The sequence below is a fragment of the Lontra canadensis genome, unplaced genomic scaffold (assembly GCF_010015895.1).
Source record: "Lontra canadensis isolate GAN:19392208 unplaced genomic scaffold, GSC_riverotter_1.0 scaffold137, whole genome shotgun sequence".
Taxonomy (NCBI): Eukaryota; Metazoa; Chordata; class Mammalia; order Carnivora; family Mustelidae; genus Lontra; species Lontra canadensis.
Window position 1 is genome coordinate 642,467 of NW_022631131.1, and position 14,872 is coordinate 657,338.

The 14,872-nt window shown below is 50.6% G+C and overlaps 1 protein-coding gene across 2 annotated transcripts in view; it reads right to left on the reverse strand.

Moving 5' to 3' along the window:
* The window catches only part of ASIC2 (acid sensing ion channel subunit 2), a 965,442-nt gene that overhangs the window by 81,403 nt on the left and 869,167 nt on the right, over window positions 1-14,872 (reverse strand). For both annotated transcript variants that reach the window (XM_032843252.1, XM_032843251.1), the window contains exon 2: window positions 2,115-2,265. In XM_032843252.1, coding sequence (XP_032699143.1) covers window positions 2,115-2,265 — 151 coding nt within the window. The remainder of the gene's footprint in view (window positions 1-2,114; window positions 2,266-14,872) is intronic.

The following is a 14,872-nucleotide window of genomic DNA, read 5'->3' on the forward strand; positions in this document are numbered from 1 at the left end:
AGATGATCTCAGAGCTCTCCTGCTATATCCATCTACGGCTTCAGGAGGCAGAATGCGTATTCCCAGAGGGTAGGTCCTGTGGTTGGAACCACAGGGGCTATCAGCGGCCAGTGCTCCAACCTAAGGTCAGACCCCACAGGGAGCTGTGCTGCGTAGAGAATGTGTGACGAGGTGCCTGGCATTGTGTGAGTGTGTGCATGTGTGGGTGTACATGTTTGCTTTTGCTCCCAAATCGAGGGCAGGAAATCCACCATCACCATGCAAAGATAACTAACCGGTAGTCAGAGTGTGGGTATGAGGTCTTCAGGACCTATTTTATTGACTGTTTCTCCCTTTTCCACAGATGGTTCAGTAAGCAAAGATGTTCCAGTGTCTGCAAGGCAGAGCTTCTTTTGGGAGACAAAGACCCAGTTCCTAGGACTCAGGGCTGTCTACAGATGCCCATGGTCCCAGGACACAGACTGGTCTCAGGGATGTTCTGGAAAGCCAAGCTCAGCTGGTCAGCTCTCGGGGATGCCAGAGCTCAGCACAAACCCAGACCACCCTCTGTTTGCTGGAAGGCAGGGGCACTGAATTTAAAGAAGTGGATGGAGCCAACCAGGCATCTCCTCGGTAAGCAGCAGATGGCCTGGATTCAGCCTGAGGTGAGCCACCAGAAGGCATTGTTGGAGTGATGTGTGTGGTGACCATTTTACTCCGTGATTGTAGGAGCAGGAGGACCACCACACAGTGAGGGAAGTGGTCATGCTCACCTCTCCCCACAGGGAGATCGAGCCAGAGTCATGGAAGGAGAGTGGTGGTGGAGGGAGCTTAGAATTTGTAGTCAGTCATTCCCGGGGTGGAAGCATTGGCTGCTCTCAGAAGCCTGGAATGCCTGGGCATGGTCAGGGCCAGAGCTCAGGATTGGGGGGCTGCTCCAGGAGTCATGGGGTGGGGGTTGGAAGAGGTGGGGGCTGGGCTACTTGGCCTTCACTCACCTCAGCTCTAATCTGAGGGCCCAGGGTGTCCTTCTTGCTAGAATCTTCTCTCCCTTCTCCTCTCCCATGGAGGCCCCTCCCCAGGCTTATCCTTGACCCCCTTACCCACTCCCCACTATGACACCCTGAACACAACACTACTCTTGCTTTGGGTCTACTTTGCAACCATGTCCCACTCTTGGGCACCTCTTTACTTTCTCCACTTGGGGGAATTCTAGAAGCCACTAGCGTCCCTAGGCTTACTGGCTTTATCACTCCAATCTCTGCTTCCCTCACCTTCTCCTCTGTCTGATCTTCCTGCACCCCTCTTGTGAGGACCCTCCTGTATAATCCAGGATAATCCCAAGACTCTGTTCAAATGCCCGGGGCACCATGATGCTTTCCCTGAACACCCACCACCCCACCCCACCCAGGAGGAGGCCGCTGTCCTCCTCGTGCAGGTACACTCATGTCACACTGGACTGTAATCGTGTGTCTCCTCCTCTAGGCTGTGGTCAAGGACCTGGTCTTTTTCACCTTAATGTCCTTACTGTGGTGCAAAGCCCGACATACACATGGCTAATGAATAGCTTGCTGAATAAATACACAGATGAATGTGTGGATGAACTTACTCAGGGGCCTGTACACACAGGTCCCCCAGAGGCTCATGCAGGCCTGGTGCCAGGTCCCTGAGTCCATGCCCTTTGGCTTTCCAACCCAGCAAGCTCCTCCACCTTCCCCTAGTGGGAAGAGATGTTTTCCCTTCTGCTGGCCCTCCTGGCTGGGTTGGGGTAGTCAAAATGGTTGGAAGAGGAAGGAGATGGTCCATGTCTTCCTCTTCTCCTGAAATCAAGCCACCCGCCTGCACAATCATATCTTCTCCATGCCTCCTTCCCAACAACCCCGTCAGCCAATCTGCCTTCCCTTTCCAGTATTCCTGTCATCTGCCCCTCTCCCATCTACTGAAATCTGAGGAAGCCCTGAGTATCACAGTCCATGAGGGACATCCCTACTCTTCACCTCTATGTTGTAGTCCTGCTGATGGAGAGCCGTCCTTCAAAGCCCAGGCCAAGACAGCCCACCCAAAGCAAACCGATCTTTCAGAGTTCTGTACCCCTCTGCCATCACCCACAGCCCCGGTCCCCATACCCAGCTCACCTGTCTCTCCCCAGATGGGCAGGTACTCATCTTGCTGAATGTCCAGCATGATCTCCAGCCCGTTGCCTGTCCCGCCCTTGACCGTGGTGAGCAGAGGTTTGCCATCCTCGCCTGAGTTAAACATGTAACACTTTCCATATTTTGTAAACACCTGAGGGAGAGAGGAGAAGGAGAGAATCACATGAGTGACTTCAGACTAGAGACTGTTGAGACCTAAGAGGTGAGATGACATCAGGCCAGAGTCCCCATGGTCCATCCCAGTCAAGCCCTCTGGAGGAGCCATGATTCTTCACTGTGGCTAATGGCCTGACTTTTGCCAAGCAGGATTCAGGTATCAAAGAAAAATATGGACACATTTTGGGGTTTGTTGCGATGGGATCTGGTGTCTTCTCCCCCTGGACACCCCCTGCTCCGGGTGGTCCTGTCCATCTTCCAAATGTTGAACATCATTTGTAGGCCAATCTGTACCTCCAGTCCTGAGCTCTCTCCTGGACTTCAGACTCACTGATCACAGTGCCTGATGAATGTGACTTCAGGGGGACCCAGAGTCCCCAGACACTCAGTGAGTCCCAGTGGGAACAAACTTCCTCAGGTTCCCCGCCCCACCAGATGGTTCTGCTGCACTCCTGTCCCAGGGAATAGCATCACCCCCTTCTAAGAGGTTTGAGCCAGACCCTCAGAGTGGCTGTCCACTCTTCCTCACCTCCATGTCCAACTAACCAGAAAGGCCTGTCAAGGCTGTTTCTACATCCGGCATGCATTCTGCCTTTTTCCTAAGGCACTGCCATAACTCAGGACCCATTCATTGCTTGCCTGGGCTCCTGGATTCCAGACCGCCTCCTTGAGCCCGTACTTTAACTTCGCTGTGGCTCCTACTTTCTGAAATGCAAACCTCACTTTGCTAATCCTGTGCTTAAAATTCATCAGTGATCCCCAGCACCCATAGGCTTAAATCCAGGCCCACCATACAGATGCCCTCTGCCCACTTCATCCTACCTTTCCCCATCCGTGTCCATGGGAATCCACTAGAAGGGAAACTCTGTGTATTCAGGGACTACATCTGCTTATTCGCTGTGTATGGTACCTGGCACACGGGGGTGCTCCAGAAATATATGTTGAATGAATGAAGGAATGAGTGAGTCCTCAGTAGGGTGGATGGAATCAGATCAAACAACCTGCTGGTTCACACACCTCTTTCTATTTGCTGCTTTTGCTATCTGCAACTCCTCTCACTCCTCTTCCTAACTGTTGTTAGGGATGTTAGATGGGACTGATGCATCTCCTCCTCCAGGAAGCCTTCCTGAGTCCCTGGACCAAGTTGGGCTACGTCCTTCCTCCCTGTTCCCCTGGCTCCTTCACCATGACAGTTATCACATCCCAAATAGTTGGTTCTACATCTCTCCTGAACTTGACTCTGCCTCTCACTTCTGAATCCAAGGACTTACTACATGGCCTGGCACCCAGTAGGTATTTGGGCCACTTTTGCCTGATGATTACATGATTACAATGATGTAGTGCGATGGTGTGATGGTGTGGGAAGAACCCAAGGCAAGGAATGCAGAGATCTTTGTCCAAGTTTGATGCTGCCACTCATTAGTCATGAACCAAATAAACCCTCCAAGCCTCAACTTCTCCATCTATAAAATGGGAGTTCTTGCCCTTTCCTTAACTACTTCTCAAGGTTACCGAGAAGATCAGCTGGGGTAATACAAGCACAACGTGTTTTGAGAACCATAAAAGCTTTCTACAAATGCTATGGGTTATTATGCTTACATAACTGCTTTGGATCCTCGAGCAGAAGCCAAATTACATCTGGCAAAATTGGCTGGAAGAGAGCCAGGCCAATTGTATTGGGTTCCTGTAGCCACTGAGGTTTGGGACCAGACCTCTCCTTGGCCTTGCTTCCACTGAGCTGCCCTGCCTGCAGCATGGAGGCCACGGTGTGGGGTGGGGGGGGTTCTCTGGCCTCCCACTCTTCAGTGTGGGGGCAGATAAATCACAGGGGCAAGTGCTGGAGGCTGCCTTTCTTATGCAGATCTTGACAGTCAGATGGAAGGAAGGAAGAGAAGCTTCTACGATGTGCCAGACACTCTGCTAGACACTCACCTATGTTATCTCCTTTAACTCTTGCAACCATGACTGTTCTGGAAATTTCTGCTCCCATAGTGCAGAGGAGGAAACTGAGGCCCAGAGATGCTAAGTGACTTGCCTAAGGTCACACAGCTATTAAGTAGAGATGCTGAGATATGAAATCCATGAATGTCTAATATGCATGCTCTTTCTGGCTGTGCTCTCCTGGGTCTTTGTCACTGGGACCTTTCTGAGCCCTAGTCTCTTTCTCTGTGCCTTGCTTTTTCCATCAGCCCATCAGTAGTCATAGGCATGGGCTCCTCCTATGTGCGAGGATTATGGGGATTGCAAAGAAGTACAAAGCCTGCTACCTGCCTTCAGGACCCGTGGGAAGCCCCGGCAAAACATCAGAGTTCACGTTTTCTTCACTATATAAAATGTCTGAGTCCCTGACCTGCCGCACTGTTTCAGGACCGCCAAGCCCTGCTCCCCTAGCTTCATGGTGGGGTAGGACAGCTGGAACATGATTTTCCAAAAAAAAACCCCTGAGCTTTATCATTGTTATTGTTTATAGCAACCAGACTTGGCTAACGAATTTGTCCTCCAGAGAGATGTTCCCTGGGACCACCATAATGAACAGAGGAGAGAATGTTACATTTAGCACATCCTTGGCAAGGGCTTGAACACATCTGGGGTGACTTCTGGGTGTTCTACTAGGATTTTTCTTTGTAGATCCACTAAATAGGCTTGATGGCTCCAAAACTGATTCTAATATGAACTACCTATCTATATGAGGTGATTCATAAGTAAAAGTACGTTGCAGCTTTGCACTGGATTATTGCAAATTCCAATTCCCCCATCCCCCACACTTGGTAATTGAACTCCAGAGTATCTGGCTGGGGTTAGAATGTGACTCCCTACCCACTGGGGCCAAGGGTGGACCCAGCCCAGTGTCTCTGATCCCAGACATGCAGGGTGGGTGGGGTCGAGAGAGGGCATCCACACTCCGTGAGCTTCCGAGGGGGATGACAAGGCGCGGAAGCTCCGAGGGGTCTTGCAGACCATCTTGCCAACCTGCCTTACTTCACGGGGAAGGAAATGGGGACTTGGCAGGGAGAAAGAAACTTGCCCAAGGCTGTGCAGTGAGGACAGGTTTAGTCTGAACTTCCTTTACAGAAGCCTCCCTCAGCTTCCCCACTTCCAACAGGAGATGGAGGCTCTGGGGGCTTGCTCCCTTCAGCTGGTCATTGACACGGTGCCTGCTCTGTGTCGGGCACTGGGCTGGCACTGCCAAAGCCTCAGGCATCCAAATCTCCCCTACAGAGGAGGGACCAGACGAGTCTTTGCGGTGGCAGTGATGGAGACTCACTCCCCATCCTTGGCTGCCCCCTCACCGGGGCTGCTACCCACCCTGGGCCCTGGGGGTGGCTCCTGCAGGGGCCCGTGGTGTCAGTCTCTCCCCGTGTCCCCGCTCCCAGCCTCCATTTCAATTGGGACGTCCTGTCTTATAACCTCGCACTTCCCCTTTTGTCCCTTTATGGTGCATATCAAAGCATGTAACTAGCTGATTATCCGTGTGGCTGCTTCTTGGACATGTCTTCGCTAGACTGCAAGCTCTGAGAGGGTAGGGACTGTGTCTGTTTTGTTGAATAAACAAAGGGACTCCCGGGTGTGCTCTTCCTCTAAAGCCTGCTGTATGCCCACGCCAGGGGGTGGAACTAATGGCCGGGATCCCCTTCTCAGGGCATTGCATCCAGGAATACGGGACAGATTGGCAGATTGGACCCACTGGGTTGCTAAGAGTCTGACTTGCCCACCTCTGGGAGGCATCCTTCGGCACTGGCCAGCCTTTTTGACACTTGTCCCACCCTCCCTCCCCACCCTCCCCTTTTCCCCCTCCCTCCCCTTCTTCCCCTTCCTCCCCTCCCTCTCCTCCCTTTGTCCGCTGAGGCCCTTCTCAGCTTCCCACTTCATTGTACCTAAGCATTTTTGCTTGCTTCTGCATGAGGGTATTAGAGGAAATAATCCTTTCGGGAGCTAAGAGAGTCTACCTTCATGGGGGCAGGAGAAGGGGCTCAGAGACAGCAGTAGGCTCGTGCTGGCTGCACGCCTCTCCCAGCCTCCCTCACTGTGCTGCGGAGCCCCCGGCTTTGCCTGGTGTTTCCGAGAGGATTATTTTCCTCTCTGCTCAACATCAAAGGCCTGAGAGCTATGTATACACTGCACAATTTTGCTACAAACTTGGGACAAGATGCAGCTCTCCTTCCCCATTTCGGGAGCATAATGATGTGTAAGTGTAACACACGCTTCAGATGTCTTGTCTTATCGTCCCCAGCCAGGAAATACAATTTATTTAAGTCCAGACTGTCAGGCCCAGCTCGCTGTTGCTTCAGACCTGCCATCCTCCCAGGCATCGCTCTGCGCTCCCGTTAAGTGCTGACAGCCCCATCGCGGATGGCAGGGTTGGACCCACTGGGTTGCTAAGAGTCTAGAATTACAGTCAGTTGCATTGGTTTGTAAGAGTTAAAGGTATACATTTCAAACCTGGATCTCCAGGAGGGAGCAGGCCGCAGGGGGTGAGGGGTATGTGGGATCCTGAGATAAAGATGAGTCCTGTGAAATTAATCTTCATTGCTAACATTTGCACAGTGTGTTACAGCTTAGACTGCCTATGGGCCCAGTGGCCCCATGAAGGAGAGGAAACCAACCATTCCTGATCCTCTACTCTGTGCAGGGCCCTGCTTGGCATTTCCATAGGTGTTCTCTCTTCCCTAATTATGGTCCAGTTCCCCTGATGTGGAAGCATCTTGTGATTATGTCCCCATTTCACGGTTGAAGAGACAGAGGCTGCTCAGGAGGTAGGTAGTAGAGCTGGGACTTGTGGGTGAGACTTTAATCAGCAGGGAAGTCACAAGGAAGGAAGCCTGGGATTTGGGGCCAGACAGGATTCGATCAAGACAGCTCTCTCACCTGTCAAGTCCATGGTCCTGAACATGGCATTTTCTGTCCCCGGTGCATTGCCTCATTGACAAACCCAGCAAGATAACCTTGCCTCGTGGTTCATGGCCTAAATGGCAGGACATAAGTGGGCTGGTTTGGAGGATTATGTACTAGACATCTTGACTAGTTATGAATCCATACCAGGGAAGGAGTCACTATGTTTCTCCTTTTCATTTGGGTTGTGGGTAGGGAGGCCGAGATGAATTGAATGTGGGGATTGAGGCTTCCTGTCCTCTCTGCTTAAGTCCCTAAATACCGAGCTCATCTCAAAGTAGTTAGAGGAGATGAAGACCTCCCTGTGCCACTGACTGCTTACTCCTTAATGCTGCTAAGCCTGTTGCTGAAGCCCTGGGCAGCCCAGGAGATAACGGGCACCATGGAGTTCTGGAGGAGACAGAGAGACGTTGCCATGCGTACCTTCCACTTTGAAAATCTATACGTGAATTCCAACTGAACTGTGACCAGTTATTGGTAAAGTGAAAAGATCCCACCAATCTGAAGTTGACACATTCTAAACAAAAGGAACACAGATGTGGGGATGGGGAGAAGGTCTCACTGCCGTCCTGTAACTCTTAGAGTAGCTCTGGAGTTTGCTACCCTCCCTGGGGTACCGTTGACTTTATCGCTGCCGTCGCTACTATATGCTAAGAGCCCCCAAGGTTGGTATTATCACCCCCATTTTACAGATAAGAAAGTCAAGGCCCAGAGGGGCTGAGCCAGGTCACAGAGCTGGTCAGTGGAGAGCTCAGGGCAAAATTCGTCTTTGCCTACTTCTGAAGCTTGTGCTCTTTGCCCCCTGTCCCTTGTAGCTACGGCTCTAATACCAGCCCCACTCCCAATCTGTTCCGGTCCAAGCCAACCGGTGAAATTAGAGCTTGCTAACACAGGGCTCTCCCACCTGGTAGGAGGGGGTTGTATCTCAGAGTCAGAGGCATCCTGGAAAAGGGCAAGCATCTTCTCATCCAAACCTCTCTTTTTCATATGGGAGTCTAAGGTCCACAGAGGTGAAGTGACCTGCTCTGGGTCACACAGCTAGCTTGGGGACAGAGCCGAGATCTGACCTGGGCTTGATAGCTTGGGTCTGTGCTCTTCCTCTGAAGCCTGCTGTATGCCCACGCCAGGGGCTGGAACTAATGGCTGGGATCCCCTTCTCAGGGCATTGCGTCCAGGAATACGGGACAGATTGGCAGCCCATGCTGGCCTGGGGTGCAAGTATCCAGGATTGGCATGACCTGCTGGGGTCCCTTGCCTTACAGAGTCTGGGAAATGGAAATTGGAGCCCTTGCTGGGAAAGGTTAAGAATGGCTGATACCCACGCAGACACAGTTTTCTGGTTCAATTAATAGTGCAAACAATATTTCTACACCATGTACCTACTTAAGAAAATAAATTATGTATAAGTTCCTCAAGGGTTGTTGAAATACCCGTTCACCAGCACACGGCTAAGCCTGCAAGCTTCAGACCATCCAGCCCCCTCATTAATCCTGACCTTTAGGGCTTCTAGGCGGTGGGTTTCTTGTCTGTTCTTGCTTATTACCCTTGAAGGAAATGAAATTGTACTGCTCCAAAATGCCTCCAAAATTCAGTTTTTCCTTCTCCACACCAGTGCCCCCCTACCGAGTTGACTGAGTTTCCCCTCAATGAGTTACTGAAATTCCTCATTAGGCTGTTTCCCAAAGAATGTGTATTAAAGCCAACCATTTAGTCTAATTTGTTTGGTTTGCCTCTTTCAAACTCCTAAAACACGTTTCACACGATTGGGAAGTGAGAACGTCTGTTAAATGGGTCACCGGGCTTCCAGGAAACAAAATGAACCTGACTTTTTGTTTCCTGAAGTTGCAATGAGCCTGTTTGAAGACAAAACACAGCAGGGGGAGGGAGGCGGAAGGGGGCTGCCAGAGACGGTCAGCTCTTTGAAGGCAAGGACTGTATCTTATTAAAATCTCTGCTTGCTCGTTCATCAGTTCCTGCAATGGAATTTCTGACTAGTTCTCTCCTTCCTGTGCATGAGTGTTTTTCCCTACAATTACAACAAATACCTGTGAAAGCACCCCCGTGTGGTGGTGGGTGCTATTCCTGGAAACCAAGAAGCCCAGGGAACATGGCCCCTTGGGAACCACTTCTCACCTCTTCCCAACCAGGAGGCCACCATTTCTTTTAAGACATCCTTAGTATCATTCTCCTTAGAGACAACTTTTGGGGTGGAAGGGGAAGAAGGAACAGTCACTGAGCATTGACCACAAGTCAAGCATTATGCCGACTGCTCTATACCCTTTCTGTCCTTTCCAGCTCACAAAGCCCGCTGAAGTTGGCCTTATTCCGCCCAGTGTGCAGATGAGAAAACTGAGGCTCTGGGAGGCTAAATATCTCGTCCAAGGTCCTACAGCTAAAGAGTGGTTCACCTGATGTTCCCTTCTACGTGCATGGGTTGTGAGAGGTCCGCTTGGCATTATTAGAATGTATGAGATGGTCCCGTGACCCTCTCTTCCGGACCCCTGCATGCAACTTCTGGGGTGTGACATTTCCTGTGCCTGTTTCACTGAGAGGCCCTCCTGCCTCCTCCCTCCGAGCCTGAGTGCAGCGGGGGCCTTGTCCACCGGGCAACTGTCCAGAGAGCTTTAGACCATGCAGGAGGGGGGATGTGTGCTCGCCGTGCAGAAAGAAAGAGCATCACGCGGTTGCAAATCTGTCAGCTGGGAAAACAGCATGGAGGGGAGGAATGGGTGCCTCTGAGTGCTCTCTTCCGATGCAAACATTTTGTGAGCAAATGTGCTCTTGGTGGATGACTCACAGAGACAGAGGGCGACTTGAAGGCACTCAGGCTGCTCACCTGGAGAGTCCCTGGGAAGGCCAGACCTCCGCTGATGAATCCCTCCTGACAGCTCATGGAAGAATCCCATATTGGGCTTGACTTGAGGTTGCGAAATGGGATATGGGGAACCAGACGCCTTTCCAGCTGGACCTGCAGCCTGGCTGGTGGGGCCCGGGCCCTGGCCTGATGGAAGTTTCAAATGAGATTCAGCAACAGGTTGGCTGCTGTCTCTGCTAAGGCCCCAGGGTCTGTCTTCTCTTGCATGCCAGAGGGGCGGTGGCATTTTTATCTCTAGATCCCCAGTGCCTGGCTCCAGACCCGGCACATAGTAGGCACTTACAGGAGATGTCTGGGTGGAAGAGAACAGTCAAGCACGAATTGGGGACCAGGCAGCCCCAGCTTCCAGTGCTGGCTCTGCACCAATGTGGGGACTATTTCATCGCGTTGGTTCTGGATCCTTCATCTCGCAAGCGCTGGCAAGAGTACCTTTCAGTAGAATTGTAAAGATCAAAAGGGCTATAATGGGTCTGAAAGTGCTCTGTGGAGGAAAGAAACCCTCTGCCCAGGCAGGGAACATTTCTGTTTGTGGGTTGCAACCTGCTTAAGGGGAGGGGCAGAGCTGTTATTCCGCTGTGAGAATGGAATCTGAGATGTTGTGCCATCTGGGGCCATGGTCACGGCTCATCCATTCACTCAGTGGACATCTGCAGCCTGCCACTTGTGTTCTGGGCACTATCTCAGGGGATGGAGATACAGGAATGAGTCCACCCTCTAGGAATGGCCCTGCAGAGAGGGTGGTGCCAGGTGCTGTAGGAAGGCATGGAAGGAAAGCTGCCTAGAGGGCAGCGATGGAGGGGGCTCCGGGGCTCTGTGGCAGAATTCTTGCTAGGCACGGTGAGGGTGACACCAAGGTATTTAGCAGGTGGAGACAGACCCCTTAGACCGACTCCTGGTCTGAGAAGGGCCATGCTGATGTTTTTGGGAAGACCAGTGGCGCCAGTCCAGGCTTCTGGTTGTCTGCCGAGCCCTGCCTACCTGCCCATCATTCCAGCTCTTTCTTTTGGAACCGAATACCCTAGACAATCATGGGCTCTACCAAAATGTCGGCAGGATTTGCAGAAGAACACAGACTTTGGAGTCAGACTATCCTGAGTTGAAAACCTACTGTGTGCCAGACACTGTGCACAATGAATAATGGAGCTCAGCTGTCAGATAGGAGATAATTATTAATACAGAGATGCAGTGACCAGTAGGCGTTGGTACCTGGTTCTCTCCAAGGACGCCTGGGTCAGTCTCAGAGCTGATCTGCCCATTGCCAACAGATTGCCATGCCAAACGTAGGGTCACAGGGCCAAGGCAAGTGGATAAATAAAAAAACACACTTCTGGGGAGCCAAGTCTGACTGCAAAGAAGTTCCCCTTGCCTGTCGCCAAATGTAGGGAGCAGGACTCAGAAGGGATTCTCTGACTTTAAGGAGGCAAAGAAGCCCAGAAAAAGTGAAGGAGCATGGTTGCAAACGTCCACAGTCTTGCTACCATTTTCTTATGCTGCCCTCACTTTCTGTTTCTAACCCTACTGACAAGATTCCTGCTGTTCCAGGCTGTCCCAGTGCCCAGGCAAGGCAGACCAGGGGCAGCATGGGTTCAAGACACAGCAGCCCAGACACACTGGAATGTGGCCCCGTGTTCCACCACATCTGGGTGTTCTGGGGAGCAGGGCGCCTCTGAGTCAATGTTCTCATCACTCTTGAGATGATGGATGTATCTGGCAGAGGCTGTACCTGGGGTCATGGTCCCTGTTACAAGTTCTTTTTACAGTTGCTTAATCCTCTGAAGGCAGCCCTGTGCCCTCTTCTACCTGCTGCCTGCTGGATTTCCAGGAATATGTTACCTGCTTGGTTTCCCCCAAGGATGTGTTAGATCTCCTCTGGAACATTCCATGGCTATTCTGTATGAGAAGTTTGTGTTACCCTTGCTGGGTATTTCTGCTCAGTTGAACATTCACCTTCCATCACCCTCCTGGCACCTATTCCCAGGGATTAGGTGGGCTTCACCTCCCAGTGTGAGTATGTTTCATACCTAGAGGACCAACCCTGAGATAACAGTAGAGTCACTTCTTGCACCTGTCTCATTACACACCTGCTAAGATTTTTTTTTTCTTTCTTTTTGGCAGATGTAGGATGAGGAGGGAACCAGAAATGTGTTCTGTTGTTCTCCTGGTTAATTTCACATTATTCTACAGGGCTGCATTGAAAATGATGCATCAGTAAAAACCAAATGATGGTTTATGATGCTTGCAGAAGAAAAGCAGATATTCCAATTAATGCCAGGGCTGAAAATAATCCCAAGGAGGACTGATTCTAAAAGCTGATCAAGAAAAGGTCAAGGGGAACCCTCCTATGCTGTTGGTGGGAATGCAGATTGGTGCAGCCACTCTGGAAAACAGCATGGAGGTTCCTCAAAAAGTTGAAAATAGAGCGACCCAGCAATTGCACTACTGGGTATTTACCCTAAAGATACGAATGTAGTGATCCGAAGGGACACATGCACCTGAATGTTTATAGCAGCAATGTCCACAATAGCCAAACTATGGAAAGAGCCTAGATGTCCATTGATAGATGAATGGATAAAGAAGATATGGTATATATATATATACAATGGAATACTATGCAGCCATCAAAAGAAATGAAATCTTGCCATTTGCAATGACATGGATGGAACTAGAGGGTATTACGCTGAACGAAGTAAGTCAATCAGAGAAAGACAATTATCATATGATCTCCCTGATATGAGGAATTTGAGAGGCAGGGCGGGGGGGTGTTGGGGAGTAGGGAAAGGGAAGAAAAATGAAACAAGATGGGATTGGGAGGGAGACAAACCATGAGAGACTCTTAATCTCAGGAAAAAAACTGAGGGTTGCTGGGGGGTGGGGGTTAGGGATAGGGTGGCTGGGTTATGGACATTAGGGAGGGAATGTGCTATGGTGAGTGCTGTGAAATATGTAAGCCTGATGAGTCACAGATCTATACCCCTGGGGCAAATAATACATTATAAGTTAATAGAAATAATTTTAAAAAAGAAAAGGTCAAATAGGTAACTACCCACATAGCACTAAAATCCTCATACTACTGTATTCTTACCGAAGTCATATTTTCTCATTGAAAACAGATTTCAGTTTTTCTAGAAAATGCTCAGAGAATGTCATTGTCTTCTAGTCTTCCCAAGGGCTGGTCTTGGAGGTTGAAGAGCATATAATGTTAGTAGCAAAGCATGTTCAACGTTGCCACAGATTCACAAAGGCAGAGGGTTTCTGGTCGTTTAATCAGATTGCTTTCCTGACACGTGGTGGACCTATGAAGGAGAGCGGCCTTGTGCACGCTGTGTGTCTTCCAGCCAGGTCTTAATTCCACGTGTCAGGAAAGCAATCTGGTGCTGCCAGTGTCTCTGTAACAAGCAGCGATTCCCAATGTCGGGGAAGGTTTGGGCAGGTATCATATGGTACTATGAGGGGCGGGATTTCGGGGGTTGAGGTGGAAGGGACTCTAGTTGGCGATAGAGAAAGAGGTAAGACTTTGCGTATACTTCAAAAGGGCTCAGACTTGGCCCCTGCAGTAGAATGGAGCACGAATAAACTTTGGAATCAAATCCCAATTCTGCTGTTTACTAGCTTTTTAAATTGGGCTAATACCCCCTGAGCATCCCTGTGTCGATGATTGGTAGGCTAGACTCCTAGGAGACTAATTTTCATTGTCCCACAGCTCCTTGCCTTCTGATCCAAGTATCAGAGGACCCGAGATGATCAGGGGCTTTCAAAATGGAAGACAAAGCATCCTTTAGTTCACTGGACATCCAACAAGCAACTCTTCGATGTCAAATATGCTGGTAGGTCTTGGGAACACAAAGATAATAAGACATGGCCATTACCCCAGGTAGTTTATGAGTTGTCTGGGTAGAAATGGACATAAAAGAGCTTCAGATCATCAAGGAGATATAGCAGCTGTAAGCCCACAACGCAGCTCTTGAGGAACAAGGTCCCCCTGCAGAGTACTTGTTCTAGCCTATCATCCCTGCTGGTCTGTGTGCATTTTCACCAGGACCTTCTTTCTGCTACAGCTTGGACATCAGCATGCCCTGCAGCCTGCCTTGCCTGTCCTCCCCCTGCACCATCCCATCTCCTCACCTCTAAATCACAGCCTAGACGAGGATGGGGTAGACGAGGTGTCTGGGGTAAGGAACCCAAGGAGGCACCCACGTCCTGGGGCTGCACTCACACTCACCCGAGAGCGAGCACCTCCTAAAATTTGCACCCCATGGGGTGCCTGGGTGGCTCAGTGGGTTAAGCCTCTGCCTTCGGCTCAGGTCATGGTCTTGGGGTCCTGGGATCGAGCCCCACATTGGGCTCTCTGCTCAGCAGGGAGCCTGCTTCCCTCTCTCTCTCTGCCTGCCTCTCTGCCTACTAGTGATCTCTCTCTGTCAAATAAATAAATAAAAAATAAACAAAATCTTAAAAAAAAAATTTGCACCCCAGTTGCCTTGCTTGCCTCACCCTAGTCGGGGCCCTGCTCCAGACAGTCAGATGAAGACAGGAGTGGAGCCCTTTGTGACGAAAGTGGCACGACAACCGGCTCTCCCAATAAGCTTGCAAAATAGACACTGTTGTCCCATTTTCAGATGAAGAAACTGAGGCTTAGAGAGGATGAGTTACTTTAGAGGCATCATGGAGCAGTGAATCGCCTGCAGGAGTAGTCTTGGAGGAGTGGTGGCAGTCTGCAGGAGCAGTGGAAGACCACACACGGCTTATTTACTTGGGCAGACCCCCATGTGGACCCCCATTCTGCCAGTCCTGAGCCATGTGACCTGGGGCCAGTTACTTATTT